The 24,915-nt window shown below is 42.1% G+C and overlaps 1 protein-coding gene and 1 long non-coding RNA gene across 4 annotated transcripts; one reads left to right on the top strand and one right to left on the bottom strand.

Annotated features, from left to right (window-relative positions):
* Positions 1-152: 152 nt before the first annotated feature.
* Positions 153-19,841, bottom strand: LOC144309199 (uncharacterized). The gene is made up of 4 exons (XR_013375280.1): positions 19,706-19,841; positions 1,549-6,011; positions 1,310-1,435; positions 153-793 (listed from the first exon to the last, which is right to left on the bottom strand). It is a non-coding gene; the product is annotated as an uncharacterized LOC144309199 (long non-coding RNA).
* Positions 1,794-23,198, top strand: LOC144309149 (ATP-dependent RNA helicase DDX19B). Of its 3 annotated transcripts, none has more exons than XM_077890342.1 (12): positions 1,794-1,915; positions 10,805-10,853; positions 11,676-11,729; positions 12,619-12,754; positions 13,042-13,134; positions 16,101-16,203; positions 16,652-16,766; positions 19,743-19,920; positions 20,279-20,516; positions 21,072-21,234; positions 21,684-21,875; positions 22,293-23,198. In XM_077890342.1, the coding sequence occupies exons 1-12, from the start codon at positions 1,844-1,846 to the stop codon at positions 22,352-22,354; spliced, it is 1,455 nt and encodes a 484-aa protein (XP_077746468.1). In that variant the 5' UTR covers positions 1,794-1,843; the 3' UTR covers positions 22,355-23,198. The 3 variants fall into 3 exon arrangements, with proteins under 3 accessions (XP_077746468.1, XP_077746458.1, XP_077746450.1); XM_077890332.1 differs by having other exon boundaries at positions 1,824-1,930; XM_077890324.1 differs by lacking the exon at positions 1,794-1,915 and adding an exon at positions 3,944-4,144.
* The last annotated feature ends 1,717 nt before the right edge of the window (positions 23,199-24,915 follow it).

Raw genomic sequence — 24,915 nt, 5'->3', positions numbered from 1 at the left:
ACATATGGCTATAAAATTGTGCTGCTAGTCTTAACTGAGTTAAAGATACTGCAGAAATATTTTACTTTTATATGTACAAGAGCATCCTACATATAAAGGTTAAGCTCAAAAGCTGGTAAAAGAAAGAAAGAAAGAAAGAAAGAAAGAAAGAAAGAAAGAAAGAAAGATCACTTGAACTAACTTCTCAGTTCACCCCAACTCATTAATCATCATCCCACCTAACATTTGTTGAATACTTAGTATGCAGACTGCACTGATCTAAGCTTTTGATCTGATCTTCACAACAATCCCATAATGAGTTCCTAATATTACCTGCTTTTAACATCTAAGAAAATTGAGGCACTCAGGTTAAGTCATCAAAGGACGAAGCAAAGAAAGACCAGTGTTTGTTCTGATCCAAATTGGCCCCAACTAGCACATTTAGCCTAAACAATCCAAGAAACGGGTCAGACTCCTGTGCCACAACTAAAATAAAAAGCCAAAATTGTACAAATTGTATTTTCAAAATAAAGTAATGCTGGTTGTAGTCTCAGTAACTTTATTATGTTGCCAGAGTTGTCACCTTTAGCATAGCACCTTCACTAATGAAAGAATTAGAGACATATTTACAATTTTTTTTTCATTCACCCAATGGGGCAGCCCCGGTGGCTCAGCGGTTTGAGCGCCGCCTTCAGTCCAGGGCGTGATCCTGCAGATCTGGGATCAAGTCCCACATCAGGTTCCCTGCATGGAGCCTGCTTCTCCCTCTGCCTCTCTCTTCTCTGTGTGTGTGTCTCTCATGAATAAATAAAATCTTAAAAAAAAAAAAAAAAAAGGAATCATTCACCCAATGACTGGGTCAATACACATGAAGAGAAATTGTTGAGGCCCAAATGTCACATCCTTCTAAACATTCTATTTGAATAATTGATAATTACCCAGTTCTCTATGTTTCTCTTGTAGATAAGGTTGACTATATAATAAAAGGAAAGCTATTTTAATACAACATGCAAACTGTATATTTCAGGAAAGTTATTTATTCTGGGCTAAGCCTATAAGCCTGCTGGTAAGAGTAAGTGCTATACACATGGCTTACTCTGAAGTAGAACTCTGGTTGAACCTCTTGGGACATGAGGAAGATAACAGAGCTCAAGATAGTACAACTTAAATACTTAGTTTTGGAAATATGTAGTCCCAGATCCTAATTCTCCCATGGCACCTAAAATATTTTTATCATCTATAAAATGGACTTAGATCTTTCATTTATTTGCTATCAGGTCAAATGAGAGTGATTGAATAGTTTTCAGACCATAAGTTTTTAAGGAATCACCTGGTATCCTAAAATACAGATCCTGATTTAGTAGGTATAGGAATGAGGCCTGAGACTGCATTCTGATAGGCTCCCATAAGTACTGATATCTATGATGCTGCTGCTGCAGCTGCTGGAAGATCACACCTGGAGTAGCAAAGGGCATAAACTAGGAATGAAATTCTTCACCTATGTTCAAGGATAAAGATTTAAAAGTTTGACATATTTGGGGGATGTCCATTCCTCATCTAGTCACTCACCAAATGGGTATCCATTATGCATTCGTCCCTGAAGATCAATATTAAGGAAAGCAGACAATGCCCTGCCCTCATGAAGCTTCCAGTCTAGCAAAGAGCTGGATATTCAGCAAAATATGACAAAATTCAATATGCAAAGGGCCCCTTGCTGACCTAGACTCAGCCTTTAGCTTCTAGGCCCACTTGCCGGAGGCTGGGTCGTCCCCTCCGCTGATTGGCCGGACCGCTTCAGGCCCCAGCCAATGAGGCGGGGGCAGTGAGTGGCGGTTGGTGGAGGCAACCGCCCTGCTGAGGGGCGATGGCCGGGGCTGCGGGCCGCCTCCGAGGCCGTGCCCTGGGGCGCTTTCCGCTTTCCCTGCCCGTGGGCGACGTGAGTATCTCTGAGGTTAGAAACGAGACCCTTTTTCCACATTTTAGCGTCTTCCTCACCCCCATCCCTGGAGGGGAGAGGCAGGAATAGTGGTAACAGCTAATATTTATCAAACCGTTGCCATTGACCAGGCAACGGTTATATCACATAACCGTGTGACTGTTGAATCACTGAGCGGTGCAGTGGGTACTTAACCCACTTAAGAATGACTTCAGAGCAGATAGAGGCTGCCGAGGTCGTGTGGGAGGAAATCCAGAAGGCTACCTTCAAATCCGGGGGCTCTTATGACCTTGAATCCCCTCCACGCTCCACTTTGTAAACTAGAGCGCTTCTTAGCAGGTGGCTCATATTGTGCTGGGTGCCTGGGTGGGGATAGAAGACCCTAGAATCCTGATGCTTATTAAGTTTTGGGGTTTTTAATAGAGAAAGTAACATGTGCTAAAAGCGTTTGTGGGAAAGATAAACACGAAATTCAGGAGAGCTGCTGTCTCTTGGGATGGTCATACAGGAAGCTTCCATCAAATCTTGTTTTCATTCTTAAACCCTAAGGTGGGAACCTATGGATGTATGCATTCCCTTTCTTGTTTGTCTGAAATACAATTTTAAAAGGAAAACATGCACATTGAAAATTTCAGAGGATGAAGTGTACACATCAAAAAGGAAGTCTCTCCCACCCCAGATTTCTAGAGCCCCTCACTAGGAGCAGCTGTTAGCAGTTTTGTGTGTATCTCATACATTTTCTATAGTACCTACAAACACATGAGAGTTTTTTTTTTTTTTTATCTCCTCACAAGTGGATCCTACTATATACAGTATTGCACTTTGGATGATTTCCTTTTTAACCGCATTAAACTTAAAAAAAAAAAAAAAGTCTTTAGCCTTCATTAGCCCTGTGATCAATATAACTTTGCTGGCAAGATATTCCCAGGGCTGCTTCCGATATGAGATGTAGGTCACGGCTTCCCTCACTGTGTGTTTGCCTTTTTCTTTTTGCACGTCCTTCCTGTAGGTTCCAAAAAATAAAAAAATAAAAAAATCTTCACCAAATTAATTCCCTCAAGAGTACAGGAGAAAAAGAGCCATGGCAAATAGAGTATTGCCTGGAACTGCTTTACCTTTCCTGAACTTTCTTACTCATATTCTGAAGTAAAATCCCACATAGAGCCCACTACTGCTTAAAATTAATTTGCTGAAGAAAAGTGGCAAAGAGAAGTGAGGATTCATCTTCTCACCTTGCAGGAAAATGCCCAGCTTCTTATCAGTGAAGTAACAAGGGGAGAGAACCTTGTTTGTTTTCAGTTAGGGGATAGCGGGTGTCAGACATTATTATTTTACCTCTTCTAAAAATCCAAGGTATTTTTTTCCTTTTAAAAAAATTCTCCCAATCACACAACTCTTACATGGAAGCACTAGGGATTCCATTCCAGGCACAGCTAACTCCAAAAGTCCTGTCAGATTCGCGATGTTCCCTGGAATGAATTCATTTGCTCATTAAGCTGCTTTGCATGGCCCATTGCCTCTACCTCCAATCTCTTCATCTCTGGTTCTTGTCAATCCCCGCAGGAACTGTGTCCTTCAGACACAGGCCTCCTGGCCTTTTCTCTCCTCTCCCTGGAACACATTTCCCTAGCACCTTCCTTGAGTATTTTTGAAAGTGAAATTTCTGCAAGTCGTGTTGCCGACATAGTCTGCAGGACAAACTTTTAACCAAATGGTGCTTGACATGGCTGATTGCCAACCCCTGGGCATTGAAATGACTGTCCTGAAGAGAAGAAGATCGTCTCAATACGCATTTTGGTGACGCCTGTATTAGTAAAGGTCCTGTGTTTTGATAGATTGGCTCTCTATGAGCTTCTGTGCCAGCGCGCTCGTGGCCTGGAGGTCCAGTTGGCAGTCTGCGTCTCTGTTCACCAGGTAGACAGAGCTAAGCAAGGGTCAGCGCCGGGGGTCCGAAAGCGACGGAAGCTGCAGCTCCCGGGGGGCGAGGGGCGGCTGGGCGGGCGCAGATCCGACGTCACTGCGGCGCGCCGCTTCCGGTCCCCAGCTCCCGAGCGAATGACTGCTCCCTCGGTGGGGCGGGAGCTGGGCTTGCTGCGACGCCAGGGAGCCCACGATCGCGCCGCCCCAGCCAGCGAGTCTGCCAGCACCAGCGTCCCGCCGGCGCCTGGGACCATGGCCACCGACTCGTGGGCCCTGGCGGTGGACGAACAGGAGGCGGCGGCTGAGTCGGTGAGTTGGCTTCAGGCGTAAATGGGTCAGGGGGTCAGTTTTGGCCGGGGATCACCCTTGTGTAGGACACTCGCTGCTTTGGCCAGGACGGTATAGGATGCGTGTGAGGCTGGAGCCTGAACCTTGAGCTGGCTTTGTTTATCCATCCGCCTCCTGGGTTACATAAGAGCAGGTGAGTGCTCCCATGGATCTAGCGCCCAGCCGCCTGTCTTCTGGAATCCAGACTGATCGAGATTGCGCTCTCCCCACTTGGATTATAATCTCCCTGTGTCATTCCCTACCTCTGGATTGTGAGCTTCCTGAGCTCTAGGATTGTGGCTTACTCATCTTTGTGTGCTTCCTTACTTGCTTACTGATGATGAATGAACGACTCCGTTGGCCCGGTAGTCAGTAAATCCTCTTCTCTGATCACCTTAATTTTGTTCTGGGCTTAGTACACAGTAAGCAAGATATGACTTAAACATGACTATGTAGAATTAACTCCTTCCACCTAAACACTTTGAACCTACTTCTGTTAGTACTTCTGTGAATTTCTTGAGAATAAGGACTCTTTCTTATTTTTTATACAACTGATAATACATTATATGCACATAATTCAAAGAGTCAAGTAGTTTTGAAAACTGGTTCCACCACCACCAATTTTTCCTTCCCAGAGAAAAACTAATAGTTCTCTTGAAACGGATATACATCATTGACCTCCTTGTTCTCTAAATCACAGGGTTTTGCTAGTTCTTGAATTTTCAATTTTAGGTATTTACTGATTTTAATTCTTTCCTCCATCCTTTCTCCACCACACACGCACACCTTCCCATTCCTTACCTTTTCATTATATTGTAATTTTAGTTAGATCAGTATTTCATGTTTATCTTATTAGTAGCTTATGATACTTTTACTTTCCTATAAAGTTTTGTTTTTCCTTGGAATTTATAAAAAACACGCTTCATGTTTTTTTTTGTACTTATCACCAGTTCAACCTCAGGCACTTTGCTAATTGTTTAGTTTATCTCAGGATGTTCAGACAAATTAAGTATTCTATTAATTCGGGGGGCCTGGGTGGCTTAGTCAGTTAACCAACTGACTCTTGATTTCAGTTCAGGTCACAATCTTGAGGTGGTAAGATCCAGCCCCATGTGGGGGTCCGTGCTCAGTGTGTAGTTTGCTTAAGATTATCTCTCTGGCCCCTCCCACTGTTTCATAAATAAACAAAAAACCTTATTATTTTTAAAGATTTTATTTCTTATTCATGAGAGATACAGGGAGAGAGGCAGAGACATAGGGAGAGGGAGAAGCAGTCTCCCCACGGGAGCCCAATGCAGGACCCGATCCCAGCACCCTGGGATCATGCTCAACTACTGAGCCACCCAGGCGTCCCTAGAATCTTTAATTTTTATTATTATTTTTTAAAGATTTTGTTTGTTTATTCATGAGAGACGGGGGAAGGAGGGTCGGTGCAGAGACACAAGCAGAGGGAGAAGCAGGCTCCATGCAGAGAGCCTGACATGGGACTCGATCCTGGGTCTCCAGGATCATGCCCTGGGCTGAAGGCAGTGCTAAACCACTGGGCCACCTCGGCTGCCTAAGAATTTATTTATTTATTTATTTATTTATTTATTTATTTTTAGAATCTTTAATTTAAAAAAAAAAGTCTATTCATTCTATTTCCCCCAGGTCTTTTAGCCTACTTCATACTGGACTAGTTCTCCCTAGGTTTAGAGCAGAACTCATTTCAAGGACTGGAGAGGAACAAGACCAGATTTCCCTTCACCTTCATTCTGAAGATTCACTCCTCTTCTCTTGTACTGGATCCCCTCCTTTCTCTATCCTCTCTTCATCTTTCTTGATTTTGTGCAACCATCCATCCAGCTTTCTGGAGTATATAAGAAGTTTTTTTAAGATAATATTGCATTTCTGGAAATAATTATTTTGCTCTATCATTTGGATAGTGGTATGGCTCGGTCTAGAGCTGCAGGTTGGGAATTAATTGCCTACCAAATTTTAAAGGCATTGTCTCATTGCCTTTTAGACTTCTTTATTGGTTATTGAGATGTCTGAGACCATTCTGATTCCTGATGTGACCTGTTTTCTCATTTGTAATCCATAAGAATCTTCTATTTGTTTCCAGTACACAGAAAACTCATGATAATGAGTCCTGGTATAGGTCTGTTTTCATCCACTTTGCTGGGCACTGGGTAGGTCCTTTCTTTTCTTTCAATTTTATTTTTAAGTAATCTCTACAACCAATGTGGAGCTCAAATCCACAACCCTGAGATCAAGAGTTGCATACTCTTCTGACTGAGCCAGCCAGGCATTCCTGGGTGGGTCCTTTCAATCTGGAAAATTCTTGTCCTTAAGTTATGAGAAATTTTCTTGAAAAATTTCATTGTTGATTTCTCCTCCTCTGTTTTCTCTTTGCATTCTTTCAAGAATTCTTACTACTTGACTGTTGGACCTCTTGGCCTGGCCCTCTAAAATTTTTAAGTCAAGTTTATTGAGGTATAATTTACACAGTGTAAAACTCATCCTTGTTCTGTGAATTTTGACTAAGGCATCCAGTTGTGTAACCACCACCACAATCAAGATACAGAACAACAACAACAAAAAAAAAAAATTAAAAAAAAAAAAAAAGATACAGAACTTTTCCACCACCTTCAAAAAGTTCCCTCAGGGATCCCTGGGTGGCTGCAGGGATGGTGCCTGCCTTTGGCTCAGGCCATGATCCTGGAGACCGGGGATCGATTGGGCTCCCTGCATGGAGCCTGCTTCTCCCTCTGCCTCTCTCTCTGTGTCTTTCATATGAATAAATAAATAAAATCTTAAAAAAAAAAAAGTTCCCTCAAACTTTCAGTCACTCCCTTCTCCCTTCCTTTTCTGGCAACCGCTGGCTTGTTTTCTCTTTAGATTTGCCTATTCTGAACATTTTATATAAGTAGAATCATACAGTATGTGGTCTGTTGTGTCTGGTTGCTTTCACTTAGCATAATGTTTTCAATGTTCATCTATGTTGCAGTAGGTATCAGTACTTGATTCCTTGATATTGCCAAGTAATATTCCTTTGTCACATTTTATTTATCCATCAGTGTCCACTGATGAGCATTTGGATTGTTTTCTACTTTTTCATTATTATGAATAATATTGCTGTGATTATTCATGTACAGGTTTTTGTGTGGACATATATTTTCTTTTTTTTAATTTTTAAAATATTTCTATTTATTCATGACAGAGAGAGAGAGAGAGAGAGAGAGAGGCAGAGACACAGGCCGAGGGAGAAGCAGGTTCCATGTGGGGAGCCTGACGCGGGACTCGATCCGGGGTCTACAGGATCACGCCCTGGGCCGAAGGTGGCGCTAAACTGCTGAGCCACCCGGGCTGCCCATAAATTTTCAGTTCTCTTTGGTATACACCTAGAAGTGGCATTGCAGGATTATATAATAACTCTATGTTTAACTTTGAGGAATTGTCAGACTTTTCCTCAAAGTGGTTGCACCATTATATCATCCTTAAAATTATTATGTTCTATGAGATTAGTATTATTTATGACAAGCACCATCATGTAGAGGTTAAAACCTTAACCTTTATAGCCAGATGGTCTAGGATTTGTATTCTAGGTCCATCACTTACTAGTTATATAACTTTGGGCACACTGCTTGACCTTTCTATGCCTTGGTTTCCATATCTGTAAAATGGAGATAATCATAATACTTACCTCATTGAGTTATGGACATACTTGTTATAAGTGCTACATAAGTAATAGTTATCTGTAATCCACAGTTTCTTTGCAGAAATCTTTTAAATTACTTGTCCATGTTTTATGGATTAGATAGTTGAACCTGGATAAGATTGGTGCATATACTTAACACATGCACATGTAAATTAGATCACAATATTCCCAAACTGAGCAAATTGAGTAAAGATGCCTCTATTAGCCTCTGCTTTATGTAACTCTCACTGAGGATACCCACAGAGATTGTGTGACATAGGTAACAGTAATGTGTGGTGCAAGTTTACTATATTTTAAATATTTATTAAGCTTCATTCCTTATTCATTTAAGAAAATACTAGATTTTATTTATATTTATTTACTCGTTCTCCAGTGCTCCTCTCTGTTTCTCTCTGTTCCGTTGGTGATTTTAAGATTTTATTTATTTATTCATGAAAGACAGAGACAGACAGAGAGAGAGGCAGAGACACAGGCAGGGGGAGAGGCACGCTCCATGCAGGGAGCCGGACTTGGGACTCGATCTAGGGTCTCCAGGATCACGCCCTGGGCTGAAGGCGGTGCTAAACTGCCGAGCCACCCGGGCTGCCCCCCCCCTTTTTTTTTTTAAGATTTTATTTATTTATTTATTTATTTATTTATTTATTTATTTATTTATTCATTAAAGACAGAGAGAGAGAGAGGGAGAAAGAGAGAGAGAGAGGCAGAGACACAGGCAGAGGGAGAAGCACTGTTGGTGATTTTTTAATTTAGACTTTTCCAAAGTCTACTTCACCATTTTGCCTAAGACAACCCCTATTCCATATAGTTCACTTACCATTAAATCTTTTATGTCTCAAGAATCCTTTCTCAAGTAGATTTGAGCAAAATGCAGTGTGTAACTGTAGAGCTTTCAATTATTTTATCTTTAATATATCTTAAAAGCTAAAATATTAAAAGGCATTGAAAGAATGTGGATATTACAAAGTGGATGTTTTTGCTTTTTTGCCCTTTGGTTAATTTCAAATGGTTTCCAATGAAGCTGCAAGAAAAATTGGTTTCTCCTTTTTCATCCAAGCAAATAAAGGTTATCTAACCTAACTGTACTTTCAGTCGAAGTTTCAGCGTTCAGTTCACTGACATTGTACTCGGTAATACAAACTTCACTGTCTTTGCTTTATAGGCTTTGAGATCCTTATAGCCAAGAGGGGGCTGAGTTTATTTTTAGATTCTGCTGGAACCTCTCCAGAATCCTGATACATTGTAATCAAAACATCTATTGGTTTCACTTACATTGTTGCTACCAGCTTTACTACATATTGCATTTTAGTTATTTTAGTTATTACTTTACTCTGGTAACTTCAATTTGAACAATGTATCGACAAAAGAATGGTTTGCCCTTTTAATCATTGATTATTACAATGCTTTAAATTAATAGGTGTTTGTAACTCATTTATGCCTCAGCCCTATCATTTGTTTTAGCTAGCAGTTACCACCCTAGTTATGAATACTATTAACCTTACTGTTGTAAATATTGCAAGTAAGTCAGGCAGTCTTTCTATATGTTTGTCTATCTCCCTCTCTCCCCCCTCCCTCTCAATAGACCTGGATACTACATTTAAACAAGGTTTGTTGGTAGGATGTGGACAAGTGCTTTAGAGAAGACTAAAATACACTGAACACCTGCTGTATGTTATGCACTGCACTCGTCACTTCATATTCATTGTCTGTTAGTGTGTTTGCTATCCTGTGAATTAATGAAGGATTTTTGCTGCATTAAGAGGATTTCCTTTTTTGCCAATTTCCTTTCTTGCCAGTCTCTCCAGTATGTTAACCCCTACTTCTCCCTCCTAACATCAAAGCAGAGATACCAGAAACTCCCTTTTGTTTCCAGCGATAGAAATGCAGTTCCTCCATCCCGACTAACCACCCATTAAAACATTTGTTTCATTCCTCTCTTGCCTTTTCCCTTTCTTGGCCCTTTTTTTTTTGTTTTCCTTTCTTGGACTTAAGAGGAAAGAGAGAATGAACCTCAAAACATAAAGAACCAGTGTGGGTGTGCTTTAAGAAATAGCCATTTTCATTCTTACCCTTCACCAGATGATGTCCTAAGCTCCACTTAATATTTTGTGATTAGAAAAAAAAAAAATTGTGATTAGAGTACCTTTGTGCTAGACCCAAAAATTTAAAAATTCCTATCTTTAAGGTACATATAATCCCCCCCAGCTTTAATGAGGTATAATTGACAAATAAAAGGGTATTTTTATTCTAATACAGGAGATAAGTCCCACCAGGATATGTCTAACAGTGTTTGATCAAAGTCCTAATAATTCTTTCTTTGAAAAGTCTCTTTGCTCTGTCCCTTCCTTTGTATTCCTACTTCAGATTGCTGGGTATTTTGATTACAGTGTGCCACATGCTCCAGGCTGTTCTCAGTTAAAAATATTAGACTTCTATCAAAACAAGGCAGTGTGTGAGTGTGCATGTCATGTTGTGGTCCTGGCTCAAATATATTGTGCAGCATAACTGATTCCTACCCGCAGATGCTTTTTGTTGCAGCCCTCCCACCTCGATGTTCTCTGTCTGGCGTTTTCCAATATCTTGTAAAATTTCCTGTTGTTGGAATATGAGAGAATGACAAATGGTATTCAACTGAGAGAGTCTTTGTAATCAGGGCATTAAGCAAACACATAAATTGTAATTTTCTCTAGGGACTGTAATTAGGAAGTGTGAATTTTGAGCCATTGTGTAACCATTTTTTTCTACTGCTATGTTTAATGGGAAATTTTTGTTTATTCTCACTGAAAACATTTAGTCAACAAAAAGAGCCCAGCAGAACAATTTAATGAGTAGGTCTTGAGAGTGGCTCATTTCTCCCCAGCTTCACTGGGGAGGCTCTGTTGATTCAAAATATTTTAAGTGATTTCCTGACACTTTCCCCTCCTCCCCCCATATTCTCCATTTAGTTGAGCAACTTGCATCTTAAGGAAGAGAAAATCAAACCAGATGCCAATGGTGAGTAAAAGCTAGTTTGAAAACAAATGTGATTTTAGTATTTCTGCTTTGACATAGTAACTGTCTGGAAAAAAATTATACATGTACCATGCAAGGGGCTGGCAGATACTGGCAGTCATTTGATTTGGGAACTAAACTGGATTGTTTTGCTTTGTGTTGTACTTAAAAATAAGCATGAGGATGCCTATCTGACTTATAAGTTACCAAATTTATTGCTGACCATGAAAATATACAATAGACAAAGTATGAGCAACCTGAGAGTTAACCTATTATTCTGAAGTCGTATCTACCCCAAATCCAAGATTTCCATTAAATTTTTCTTGATACACTTAATATTATTGGTGGTGGGGAGAATAGTAAAATTTACCTCATTCCAAATTCATTTACAGTCTTTTTCTATAATTTTTTCTTACCTACAAGTTGTACATTTCTTTTAACAATTTATACTCCTAGAATCTTAATGACTTTATAGTGTAATATATACTGATGATATGTGGTTTGCATAGATATTCCTCTGTTGAGCATCAAGGTGGTTTGTGAGCATTGCCTGCTGTAATCAGCTTTCTGTAACATTTCAGAAATATTGATGCTATGAGGGAATGTATGAGAGACTCAGAATAGGAAAGAACTAAAATATAAGCAACATTGTTTCACACTTTTGTTTAAGAACAATAAAATGCTTTATCTGTGGCTTGGTTTCCTCATTTATTTTTCTGTTCCCCAGCCTTTACATTTCTAGTGTCTCATAGAATTTGAATTGTCTCAGCTGTTGGGTATGGGATGTGATATTGAATAACAGCGGCCGCTTTTTGTCTGATAAAGGTGCTGTTGTCAAGACCAATGCTAATACAGAGAAGGCAGATGAAGAAGAGAAAGGTAATAGCCTAGAGCTATACCCACGAGGTTCTACAGTCTTAATAGATTATTACAAGGCATCGTTTTTATACCTAACCTGGCTTGGCTTTAAAGGGAGTCATAGTGCTAATAAATGCTCAACATAGTTGGTGGTGGAATTCGCATTGTTTACATTTTAGAGAAATTTTATTTTGAACAACTTACGGACTTCGGTAGCAGCATTAAATATGCGCTGAATGATCTTGTACAGGGCACTATAAAAGAAATTTTAAGTTGCATCTCCATTGTCTAATAAAGTTAATGCTATTTGTACACATTAAACACATAACATTTAGACTGCTTATATGATATTAAGATATGAACTTTGTTCATTTCTGGGGTTTTTTCATCATTATTATGTGTTAGACAAGCTAATAATTTTCAATTTTCTATTGAGCACAAATTGGGGAGTAAATACTTCATAGGAAGAGTAGATAATCTCTGGAAGGATGGTTGATTGGAACAGTCCTATAGAGGAATATAAGGCCCAAATGCATGGTATCAGTATCAAAAGCTTCCTCTTTAATAAAGCAATTTTAATTCTATTTATAAATCAAGGGACACCTGGGTGGCTCAGCGGTTGAGCGTCTGCCTTTGGCTCAGGGCATGATCCTGCAGTCCTGGGATCGAGTCCCACATCAGGCTCCCTGTATGGAGCCTCTTCTCCCTCTGCCTATGTGTGTGTCTCTCATGAATAACTAAATAAAATCTTAAAAATAATTTGTGAATCAAAACTATGATACATCTTGAATTAGAAGTCCTAATATAAATATATGTTAATGCTTAAAGTGCCAATGAACAAGCAAATTCAGATGAGTTCATGGTGGATTTCATGGCCTTTTAAAATTCTTTGCTTTCTTCTTCATGACAGAGGACAGAGCTGCCCAGTCCTTACTTAACAAGCTGATCAGAAGCAACCTTGTGGATAACACAAACCAGGTGGAAGTCCTGCAGCGGGATCCAAACTCCCCACTCTACTCCGTGAAGTCCTTTGAGGAGCTTCGGCTGTGAGTGTTTACTTTCTGATTCTTCCCTTTGTGTTAGAGACCCCTAGGCCTATTTTTTTCATTACAGCAGAACTTTTTTAGCTAACACAATTTTAATCAAAGAATTTAGGTGCTGGGGGCTATAACATAAAATTTCCAGATAATATGAATTGTGCTAAACGTGCAATTCAAGCATTAGCTGTAAATAAAATGTGTGTAACAACAGTAACAAAGAAAAAATCCTTTAGACTTTGGCATCCTTCCTCAACCAAAGAGACAGTAACTTTCATCTTTAACTGTTTTCCTAGGAAACCACAGCTTCTCCAGGGAGTCTATGCCATGGGCTTCAACCGTCCATCCAAGATACAAGAGAATGCACTGCCTTTGATGCTTGCTGAGCCGTATGTGTCCTGATACAACTCTGTCCTTTTTAATTTTCCACTTTTTAAAACTTCTATTACTTAAAAAAAAAAAAAAACTACTAGTAATACATACTTATTTTTAAAAAGTTAGAAAATAGGGCAGCCCCGGTGGCACAGCAGTTTAGTGCCACCTGCAGCCTGGCGTGTGATCCTGGAGACCTGGGATCGAGTCCCGCATCGGGCTTCCTGCATGGGGCCTGCTTCTCCCTCTGCCTGTGTCTCTGCCTCTCTCTCGCTCTCTCTGAATGAATAAATAAATAAATCTTAAAAAATAAATAAATAAAAAGTTAGAAAATAAAAATAAGAAAAATTGTAATCTTCCCCCATGCACTATATTAACATTTAGAGACTTCTAGACTTTTTTTTTTACATAAACTCACATATTTATACCTTTTCTAAAAAATAGAACCATATAAAATCTTTAAAAAAAAAAAAAGATTTTGTTTATTCATGAGACAGAGAGAGAGAGGCAAAGACACAGGCAGAGGGAGAAGCAGGCTCCATGCAGGGAACCTGCTGTGGGTGGAACTCGATCCTGGGTCTCCAGGATCACGCCCTGGGTTGAAGGCAGCACTAAACCGCTGAGCCACCCAGGCTGCCCTCTGAGAAGCTTCTAAGTGATGCTCATGCTGCTAGTTTCAGACCACATTTTGAGCAACAAGATCCAAGAGCATATGGAACTTTTTATAAAAACTGGTCCCTCTGGGAATGCCTGGGGTGGCTCAGTGGTTTAGCTGCATCTGCCTTCAGCTCAGGGTGTGATCCTGGAGTCCTGGGATCGAGTCCCATATCAGGCTTCCTGCATGGAGGCTGCTTCTTCCTCTGCCTGTGTCCCTGCCCCCCTCTCTCTCTCTCTCTCTCTCTGCGTCTCTCATGAATAAATAAAATCTTAAAAAAAAAAAAAAATTGGCCCCTCTGTTATATAGGATTATGTAGAACTGTACTGCATATAATTCTAAATCCTGAAACTCTTTTCATATAGCCTAAAAATGGATATTTTCTTTGTTCTGTGTCATAATAATGACTATTTTCATGATAAATAATGTCTCTTTTTAGCTTGACACTTTATTTATTTTTTATTTATGATAGTCACACACAGAGAGAGAGAGAGAGAGAGAGGCAGAGACACAGGCAGAGGGAGAAGCAGGCTCCATGCACCGGAAGCCCGACGTGGGATTTGATCCTGGGTCTCCAGGATCGTGCCCTGGGTCAAAGGCAGGCGCCAAACCGCTGCGCCACCCAGCGATCCCTAGCTTGACACTTTAAACATACTTAGGGATGCATAATGGAAAATTTGTTTCATGTTGGTCATTTGTATTTATAGATCTTAATGCTTTCATAGGTGCTCAGTTTTTAAATCATCAATATTAGAAGAGATCTGAATTATCTAACCTTTCTCCATTAACAAATATATATTGAGTGCAGGTATATAACAGATCCTATTCTAGGCACTTGGATACATCAGCAATAGTATATAGTGTTAAAAGATATTAAGTTGTAAATGTAATTAATGCCACTGAAATGTACACTTAAAAAAGCTGTTTTTAAAAAAGGTGATAAAAATTTTTTTTTAATTAAAAAGGTGATAGATGCTAATGAGAAAACAGCAGAATACGGGAGATCAGGAATACCAAGGGAACTGACTGCAATTTTCCCCCAACATTATATAATGAAATTTGTCAAACAATGAAGTTGAAAGGATTTTTTTTTTTTTGAGAATTTTATTTATTCATGAGAGACACACAGAGAAAGAGGCGGAGACACAGGCAGAGGGAAAAGCAGGCTCCATGCAGGGAGCCCAATGCGGGACTTGATCCTGGGACTCCAAGATCACATACTGAGCCGAAGGCAGAGGCTTAACCACTGAACCACCCAGGCATCCCAGGAATTTTTTTTTTTTTTTTTTTTTTTTGGAGATAGAGCTTTGGGGAGGGGGAGAGAGGGAGAGAGAGAGAATCTTAAGCAGGCTCCATGCCCAGCACAGAGCCCTACAAAGGACTCAATGTCACAACCCTGAGATCATAACCTGAGCTGAAATCAAGAGTCAGATTCTGCTTCACTAACTAACCCACCCAGGCACCCCAAAGTTGAAAGGATCTTATAGGAACATCCATATGCCCACCATCTAGATGGTATCAATAACACTATTCTATACTTTATCACATATCAATCCACCAATACATCATTTCTTAAGGCATTTCAAAGGTGATGTGTGAGCAAAGCCTTGGAGGAGAGGAGTTAGTTGACATATCATTTGGGAACAGTTATCCCAGCAGAGTACAAGCCAGTGCAGAAACCCTAGGACAAGGGCATGGCTGGCATGCCTTTGGGGCAGCACCAAGGCCTTTGTGGTGGGGTGGTTAAGCGAGTGGCTAGTAGGAGGTAAGAACAGAGTACTACGAGGGAGCCAGGTCAGGTAGGACTTTGTACAGCAGAAGGATTTTCACTTTTAATCTGAATGAAATGGAGAGTGACTGGAAGGCTTTTGAGCAGAGGAGTGACATGAGCTGACTTACATTTTAAAAAGAATCACTGGCTGCTGAGTCAAGAATAAAAGATAGGGAGTGCTTTAAATCCCACCACAGGGCAGCCCCGGTGGCGCAATGGTTTAGCGCCGCCTGCAGCCCGGCCCGGGATGTGATCCTGGAGACCCAGGATCGAGTCCCACATCAGGCTCCCTGCATGGAGCCTGCTTCTCCCTCTGCCTGTGTCTCTGCCTCTCTCTTCGCTCTCTCTGAATGAATAAATAAATAAATCTTTAAAATAAATAAATAAATAAATCCCACCACAGTCCTCTTTCTGGTGCTCTGTGTTTGTGGGGCTACCCTTTGACTTTACTGTAGAAATCAAAGCTTCCTTACATAAACTAAGCTTTATTCTTCACTATTATTAACTAAAAGGATACTTGAGATTTAAGCTCCTAAACCATTTTTTTTCTTGTGCAGTCCACAGAACTTAATTGCCCAGTCTCAGTCTGGCACTGGTAAAACAGCTGCCTTTGTGTTGGCCATGCTCAGCCAAGTAGAACCTGCAAACAGATATCCCCAGGTAAGGGCTTGGTAAATTTGGATTTTCTGCTAATGTGTAGCTAGAAATTACATTTTCTGGATTAAAAGCCAAGATGCATATTACTCTTTACATAAGCTAGACCCCTTGTTGAGCCCAAACAATATGGTTGATGGTCTAGTAGCAACATACATCCTGTTCCCTTTCCATGGTTTGCCAGTTCTGAGATAATGCTGAGAACTTTCTAAGTGAAAAGGAAGCTAACCTCCACCTAGAATTTCAGATCCTTCCTCACATGTGGGTTTTTGTACTCTTGTGGCCAACAGCTATTTACAAGTGTCTTTACCCAGCCAGAGTTTTAACCCTTAAGAATTCTAACTTACAATTTGCAGCATAAAGAATCAAATGGCACACACTTTAATTTACATACAAGTCCTGATGGTAATTCCCACCCACCTTGAGATCTCACTCTGCACTCTTTCCCTGCCAGTGTCTGTGCCTCTCCCCAACTTATGAGCTTGCACTTCAAACGGGAAAAGTGATTGAGCAGATGGGCAAATTTTACCCTGAACTGAAGCTAGCTTATGCTGTCCGAGGCAATAAACGTGAGTATGAATATGTGATCTGAATTAATTAAGCTAACAACTTGTATTTTAAAAATTTCAAAACCTCCACAGTAGTTGAAATTAAAAAAAAAAAAAAAAATGTGCCCTTCACCTAGATTTGAAAATTTAACATTTTGCCAGATTTGCTCTATCTGTAGAACTGTGTATGTGTCTTAGGGAACCATTTGGAAGTAAATTGCAGACACTGTGGATCTTTACTCCTAAATACTTTACCATGGCTCAGTCAGTTAAGCATCTGACGACCCTTGATTTCAGCTCAGGTATTTTTTTTTTTTTTAAGATTTTATTTATTCATGACAGAGAGAGAGAGAGAGAGGCAGAGACACAGGTAGAGAGAGAGGGAGAGAAGCAGGCTCCATGCAGGGAGCCTGACGCGGGACTCAATCCCAGGTCTCCAGGATCACACCCCAAGCCGAAGGCAGCACCAAACCGCTGGGCCACCGGGGCTGCCCTCAGCTCAGGTCTTCATCTCAGGGCCTTGAGTTCAAGCCCTGCATTGGTCTCCACAATGGGCATGGAGCCTACTTAAACAATTTTAAAAATTAATTTTTTTTTTTAAGATTTTACCTATTCATGAAAGATACACAGAGAGAGAAAGAGGCAGAAACACAGGCAGAGGGAGAAGCAGGCCCCATGCAGGGAGCCCGATGTAGGACTCAATCCCAGGACTCCAGGATCAGGCCCTGGACCAAAGGCATCACCAAACTGCTGAGCCACCTGGGCTGCCCCCCGCCCCAAACTTTTTTTAATAAATACTTTAGCATGCATCTTGTAAGGACATCCTTCAACATAACCCACAAAATCCTTATCACAGCCAAGAAAATTAACAGATTCTCTAATAACTAGTATCCATTTTTATTTTTCCCCCATAGTCCCAAAAGTCCCATACTATTTATGGCTGTTTTTGAACCAACAACAAATTGGTGTGTATGCAATGCATTTGGTATTGTCTTTAAATTTAGAATAGTTCCGGGGATCCCTGTGTGGTTCAGCAGTTTAGCGCCTGCCTTCGACCCAGGGTGTAATCCAGGAATCCAGGATCGAGTCCCATGTCAGGCTCCCTGTGTGGAGCCTGCTTCTCCCTCTGCCTGTGTCTCTGCCTCTCTCTCTCTCTCTCTCTCTTTCTCATGAATAAATAAATAAAATCTTTAAAAAAAAAATTAGAATAGTTCCTTCACCTTCTCTTCTCCCTAGTACATTTGACTTTAATTAAACAGGCCAAATCAGGGCAGCCCGGGTGGCTCAGTGGTTTAGCGCCGCCTTCAGCCCTGGGCGTGATCCTGGAGACCTGGGATCGAGTCCACATTGGGCACGCTGGATGGAGCCTGCTTCTCCCTCTGCCTGTGTCTCTGCCTCTCTGTGTGTGTGTCTCATGAATAAATAAATTAAAAATCTTAAAAAAAAAAAAAAAAAAAGATTTAAACAGGCCAAATCAGTTGCTTATTAAATGCTACACATTCTGAATTTAATTGCCTAATTTCTTTTTAATGTTAATTAGAACAAAAATGTTCTAGAATATTCATGATAACTCTGGCATCTAATTTTTTAAAATTATAATTAACATACAGTGTTTTATTAATTTTAGCTATACAGTGATTCAGCAGTTCTATATTTTTCTCAATTCTCATCAAAATAAGTGTAATAAATGTAAAGAATAATCATCTTTATTTCACCCCACCCAACCTACCTCCCCTCTGGCAGACATGTTTGTTCTCTGTATTTAAGATTTTGCCTAGGGATCCCTGGGTGGTGCAGCGGTTTAGCGCCTGCCTTTGGCCCAGGGCGCGATCCTGGAGACCTGGGATTGAATCCCACGTCGGGCTCCCGGTGCATGGAGCCTGCTTCTCCCTCTGCCTATGTCTCTGCCTCTCTCTCTCTCTCTGTGTGACTATCATAAATAAATAAAAATTAAAAAAAAAGATTTTGCCGGTTTTTTTTTTGAAGCTTATTTGTATTATTCTTTTTTCTTTATTCACCTTTCCTACTTCTGTTTTGCAACAAATTAACAATATTTAAAAAGTGTTGTTGAGAGTTTGGCTATGAATGTTTTAACACAAACCTGTAACTATGACTCTCAGAAATCCACTCAGCATATAATGTCCTAATACCAACTTGAAGTTGCTTCTAAAAAGTAAGATTATAAAACTTAGTGGAAGATGATCATAAGACATTTAAAATTTTGCAGTTTGGGTTGAAGTTAGAATGCAACTTTTGTGGAAGGCAGTAATTGGATTAACAGAAGCAGCAGCATTTATTGGCTTTGAACTGACTCAACATTTATATTTGGGCAAACTTTTGGCAGTGATTACAGGGAGCTTGTATATGTCAGGTCAAGGTTGTAATTAAAGGACTTAAATTCAATGTATAAGTGCCATGTAATTAAAAATGAAAAGCCAAATCTCAGCTTCAGACTGTACATGGTCAAGAATGTGCCATAGCTTGCCAGGCCTTGTCTAGGGAAGCACTTCATCTAGGAGAGGTAGTAGGTGTTTCTTGGAGAAAGCAAAGCCATTCATGATGAATCCTATTTTCTGACCTGGGCAGGGAGTACATAAAGGCAACCGACTAGTTTGATGTAGATACTAAGGTAGCTGAGGGGCAGAGTGCACTGGAAAGAGCAGTGGAAGTCTGTTTGTGAGGAAGTGCAATCCTGGGCTGGGGGAATGCTGTTGCCAGAGAAGAAATAAAGGTAACGACAGATCTGAATGAAGGAGAACTGGAGGACTACAGAGAATGGACAAGAACGCTACTGAAGAGACTTTCATCTTGTCACTGTTTTTATCCTTATTTTGTCTTTACAGCATTATTAAATACTATAGTGATATAACCTTTCCTTAAGATATTAATGCAAACATCAAACAATTGCATTAAAATACATCATGCCTTTAGGTTTTCTCAGAGAGGAAAGCTGAACTTACCATGGAAATACCCACAGAAAACGTCTTGTCTCCACAGTGGAAAGAGGTCAGAAGATCAGTGAGCACATTGTCATTGGCACCCCTGGGACTGTTCTGGACTGGTGCTCCAAGCTCAAGTTCATTGACCCCAAGAAGATCAAGGTGTTTGTTCTGGATGAGGCTGACGTGATGATAGCTACTCAGGGCCACCAAGATCAGAGCATCCGCATCCAGAGGTAGGAACTCTTGAGCCAAGAGGAACTTCTCAGCTTCCTGATCTGCAGCATCTTCTCCTTTTACTTCAAACACTCTTCTTGCTCCTGTTAGCTTCTTTACTTTTGTACTTCCAGAAGCGTTTGTTTGATGGGCCATATCCTCGTCAGCATTGACCACGGGTTGAGGAAGGAGATTTAGGGAATCTTAACACCAGCCCTGTCCCTGCCCCATGGCTGCTCTCGCCTCCTCCCTGCTGTTCTCCTCCCCCTTCTGCCACTCTCCTGGGCATGTGGATCACCCAAGCCCGGGGCAGCTGTCTTCTGTTCCTTCCAGGGAAAGACTCGGGATCATGCCACATACCTGGGTCTTCCCTTGCAGGATGCTGCCCAAGGACTGCCAGATGCTGCTTTTCTCTGCCACCTTCGAAGACTCTGTATGGAAATTTGCCCAGAAAGTGGTCCCAGATCCAAACATTATCAAACTCAAGCGTGAGGAGGAGACACTGGACACCATCAAGCAGTATTACGTCCTGTGCAATAACAGAGATGAGAAGTTCCAGGCCCTGTGTAACCTCTACGGGGCCATCACCATTGCTCAGGCCATGATCTTCTGCCATGTGAGTAGCAGTGGCAGCAGCAGGCCTGGTGGGGGAGGAGCTGCCCTGGAGGAGGTGCCTGCCCCTCCTCACAGCCAGCGCCAACTAGGTGCTGAGGGAGGACCAGGGGCTCGGTGTGGCCTGGTGTGGCCGGAAAGGAAATGAATCACCTCCACCTGCCCCAGGGAATATTCTCCTCAGACTGTAATAAGTTAGGGAAAGATTGTGAAGAACTATACTTTCTTTGGTTGGTCCCACTTCTTAGAGATTACTTGGGAAAAACTCTAAATAACATCCAATGAAATAATTATAAAACATTAAGAATATAGACTATTTGGGAATGAAGATCTTTGGATCACACCACTCTTCCTTGCTGAATGCTAAGATGATTTAAGTAATTCATCCAAAAAAATTTTTCACTTGGCTAAAATTATTTGTGAAATTGGTAAGCCTATCCTGTTGACTGAACTCAGCAGGTCTTCATGTATTTTAATGGCAACAAGCCACTTTTTTGCAGGTACCTTTTTTTTTTTTTTTAACAGGTATCTTCATTTAAAACCATTCTGTTCACTCCAGACCCGCAAAACAGCTAGCTGGCTGGCAGCAGAGCTCTCAAAAGAAGGCCACCAGGTGGCCCTGCTGAGTGGCGAAATGATGGTGGAGCAGAGGGCTGCGGTGATTGAGCGCTTCCGAGAGGGCAAGGAGAAGGTGCTGGTGACCACCAACGTGTGTGCCCGCGGTGAGCAGAGAATCTGTCCGCCAGGCCCTGGGTAGCAAGGGAAGTCCTCCTGTATGGGGCGCTCTGCTGGTTCGGGGCGAGTCCTCATGGGCTTGGTGCTGGCATTCTTTCCGGGGAGAGACTGGATTCCCCCAGCAGATGAGAATTGTCACAGAAGCCAGGGGCCCTGATGTGGTGGAAGGACAGGGACAGGCACCTCACTGGTCCAGAATGGCACCTTCTCTTTGGGGCCCCCAGTGAGGTTCTGGCTGCATTACTGATGTCCTAATTCTGTTGGCACCCTGCCAAAGTTGTCTTTCCCTCTGGATTCTGCTAGGTGCCCCTTGGCCCCAAATCCCAGAGCCAACCTGCCCCAGACTCTTCTTCCACATGAAGCTGGTGTATGTTGGCCTTGCTTGGCTGGTGGTGATTTTGTCTCCCTTCCTGACTTCTCCACCTCTTTCATGCAGGTATTGATGTCGAGCAGGTTTCTGTCGTCATCAACTTTGACCTTCCCGTGGACAAGGACGGGAACCCGGACAACGAGACCTACCTGCACAGGATCGGGCGCACAGGCCGCTTTGGCAAGAGGGGCCTGGCAGTGAACATGGTTGACAGCAAGCACAGCATGAACATCCTCAACAGAATCCAGGAGCATTTTAGTGAGTGCCTGGGAGTGTCTCCGCTGGTGCCCTCTCCTTACAGGGGCGAGTCCAAGGGAGGGGGTGAAGGGTAGATTCTCCTGTGGCCCCAAGAAAGGCCTTTGTCCCCAACACAGTCCCCTCCTTCCCTACAATAGGGAAGTCCTCCAAGAGCACACCTGGCGAGTTTTCAGGGTCAGGGATGCAAATGACAGTTCCCCCTTGGCCAGCCTCAGGGGCCTGGGGCTCTGTCCCTTGCTCGGGCACTGGGAGTCTTTGGGCTTAAGTGAAAGGTCGCTGTGGCCAGAGGCATGGCCCATCCCTAGGCAGGGCGGAACCCTGTTTCCTCTCCCTGTGCCATGCTGTCCCTTCCCTAGGGGTGGGTCTCTGTGGTAGCCCCATGTTGATTTCTCTTTGAATTCTCATCTTCCTCCCCAGATAAGAAAATAGAAAGATTGGACACAGATGATTTGGACGAGATTGAGAAGATAGCCAACTGAGAAGCTCCACCAGTCACCAGTGCCCACGCCTGGCACTCACTCCACCTGCACGGAAGACTAGTGCTTTCACGGCACAGGCCTCGACAGTTACCACAAAGAGGAGGCAGAGGAGAGAGAAACTACCTACCTCATTTTAAATTACGTTTGGACTAGACAAAAATTGTGCAAATGATGGGGGGAGGTAGAAAAAAATTGTTTATACAACTTTTGAAGATTAGGCGTGAATACACAGAAATTTACCTTTTGGAAATTCCGTCTTCTTTTTGGCCATTTCCCCCACCTTTAAGCTGTAGCTAATTAATCACTTGCTCAAGATGCTTGTGGCAGCCCTTGCCACCGCCCAGCCAGAGGGCCACAAGTGTTCAGAATAGCCTCTAGACAGAAGAGAGGTGAAGACAGACAGAAGCCCTAACTGGGATAGGTGTGTAAGCCAGCCATCACGTTTGGAGTATGGGATGAGGCCTGTGAGCTGGTGTTTTGGATTTAGGGTGGGGCAGCGCATCTGAGTGTTGTCAGCTCCACAGTAGAAGGAATTTGCTAACCATGAGCCAAATTGCCACCCTGGGACTTTTGGTGCTTGCAGGTTTGTGTTGCAGGACTATGACCTGGTTTTCATCAGCAGGGCAATGTATGTATAGTGCACATCTGATTATCAGTGGATCCCTTGCCTGTGCTTAAAGCCTGTGGAGAAGTCTTCATGGAGAGTTAAGTGGTGGCCCTCACTTACCATACAACCTGGGCTCACAGGCACTTGCAGCATCTTCTTTATAATCCCTAATGTCACCCTTGCCCCTTAGCCTCAATCAAATAAAAGGTGATCTAAGGTTTGGATCCTCAGTGAAAACTGTGGCTTCAAGTCATTCACAGACAGCCTGAAGGCAACTCCAGAAGTGAATCAGCAGTAGTCACAAATACTTGCTTTGTCTCCAGATCCCAGAAGGCAACATTTGTCAGAGCTGGGGTATCATTTCAGGTATTTGATGTCTTGGTTGTAAAGTGATTTTGAATATGTGTTCACATTTCTTGGAATACACATAGCGCAATAAGGAACTAAGACTATGGCCATTCACCTGCACAAAGCGGGAGTCAATGCCAAGGACTTGGCTCCCTCCTTACTGGGCATCTTTGTGCAGAATAGTCAGAACAAATGTTAGTAATGAACGCTTCCTCTTACCTGGCTAAGGCTGATGGTATCCACAGAGTTACAGAGCAAAGATGAGATGAAACCCCAGCAACATGAAGTCTTCTCTATCTCTTTGACCTTGATACAGAACGGGTACTTTGTCTAGGCCCAGGCCTGGAAGAGGGATTTTATGTCATTCTAATCCCAGACTATCCTTATAAGCATTTCCATGTTTTAGGGCCAGACTGGTTTCCTAGGCAGGGAAGGGGTCCATGCCAGCCTCCAAGTGGTTTCCTTAATCTGACATTAAATACAGAGAGACCAAAAACTGCCACTCCTGCCACATTTCCCCAGTGGCCATTCATAGTCTTTTCTGATTCTGGCCAACTCTGACCCACCTTGGGAGTCTTATAAAAAGAGAAGAAATTCTGTCTCCCACCCCCTGCTGGGCTGTGGACCAACCCTGAAATAACTAAAACAAAGGCAGGAATTAAAGGAGTATAGACTCCTTACAGGCTACAGGCTGACTACATTCCCTTCTTCCTGCCAACTGCATAGCCTTAAATCTAAGCAGCTAGGGGATGGGGCGGGGATGATGGAAGTACCAGTACATATTTTGTGAATCTTTACAACTATACTGTTCTATCTTTACCCATGTTTCCACCATCCTTGGAATTCTCCTAATAGGAGAAAAGCCAAGTACCCTTAGGTAGCTTATCCCTGAGAACACACGACCATATGCTTAGATTTGAAAGACCATGAGTCAGCCCTGGTCAGGTGTCCTAGGAGGGTTGTCCTCTGGTCTGTGTTCCTCAGACACCAAAGCTTCTAATTTGCACAAGAAATGTCCTGATAAACCAATGCCAACTGAGTACAAGTTTAACAACAGAATAGGTCCCAGTGTTTTGGCATTGCTTTAATTTCTAAAACAAATAAGGTTATGCTAGAGGGACAAATAATGTTCTATTCATCTGATTTCATACTTAATGCCCATGGAGGGGACAACTTCAGAAACAGCTGCAGTACCTTGAGCCTCATAGTTCATTAGTCCTATCCTAACCCACAGCATGGAGCCCAATGTAGGGCTTGAACTAACAACCCTGAGATCAAAATCTGACACCAAAAGTCAGACACTTAACTAACTAAGCCATGCAGGTGCCCCTCATTATTCTTTTCTGGTTAACTCTTCCACTCTGACCAGTGACCATTTTAAGACTTTCACTCACCTCAAACTTCCAACCCCATTATCTCCATACTTGGAGTCAACAATCAACACAAGGACACTCCCCCAAGCACACCTACCCTTCCTTTGCCCTCCTGTTACAACGGGAGAAGTCCCTACTATCTAAATTTCTCTATAAATGCACCCTCTCCTGTGGCTGTTTAAGGACTTGCTCCATCTACTCCATCTCATATTTTCAACCTCTCCCACCCCACT

The sequence above is a fragment of the Canis aureus genome, chromosome 3 (genome assembly GCF_053574225.1).
Source record: "Canis aureus isolate CA01 chromosome 3, VMU_Caureus_v.1.0, whole genome shotgun sequence".
Taxonomy (NCBI): Eukaryota; Metazoa; Chordata; class Mammalia; order Carnivora; family Canidae; genus Canis; species Canis aureus.
Note: the sequence above shows the minus strand (reverse complement) of the source record. Positions and strands in the feature narration are given on the sequence as shown.

What these genes read in the sequence shown, in the direction of transcription:
- LOC144309149 (XM_077890324.1), top strand. Translation starts at nt 3,971, where the DNA reads ATGACTGCTCCCTCGGTGGGGCGGGAGCTGGGCTTGCTGCGACGCCAG. An exon ending in CCTTTGATGCTTGCTGAGCC is followed by an intron (nt 13,135 to 16,100) that starts GTATGTGTCCTG and finishes TTTCTTGTGCAG; the next exon opens with TCCACAGAACTTAATTGCCC. An exon ending in CAGAGCATCCGCATCCAGAG is followed by an intron (nt 19,921 to 20,278) that starts GTAGGAACTCTT and finishes CTTCCCTTGCAG; the next exon opens with GATGCTGCCCAAGGACTGCC.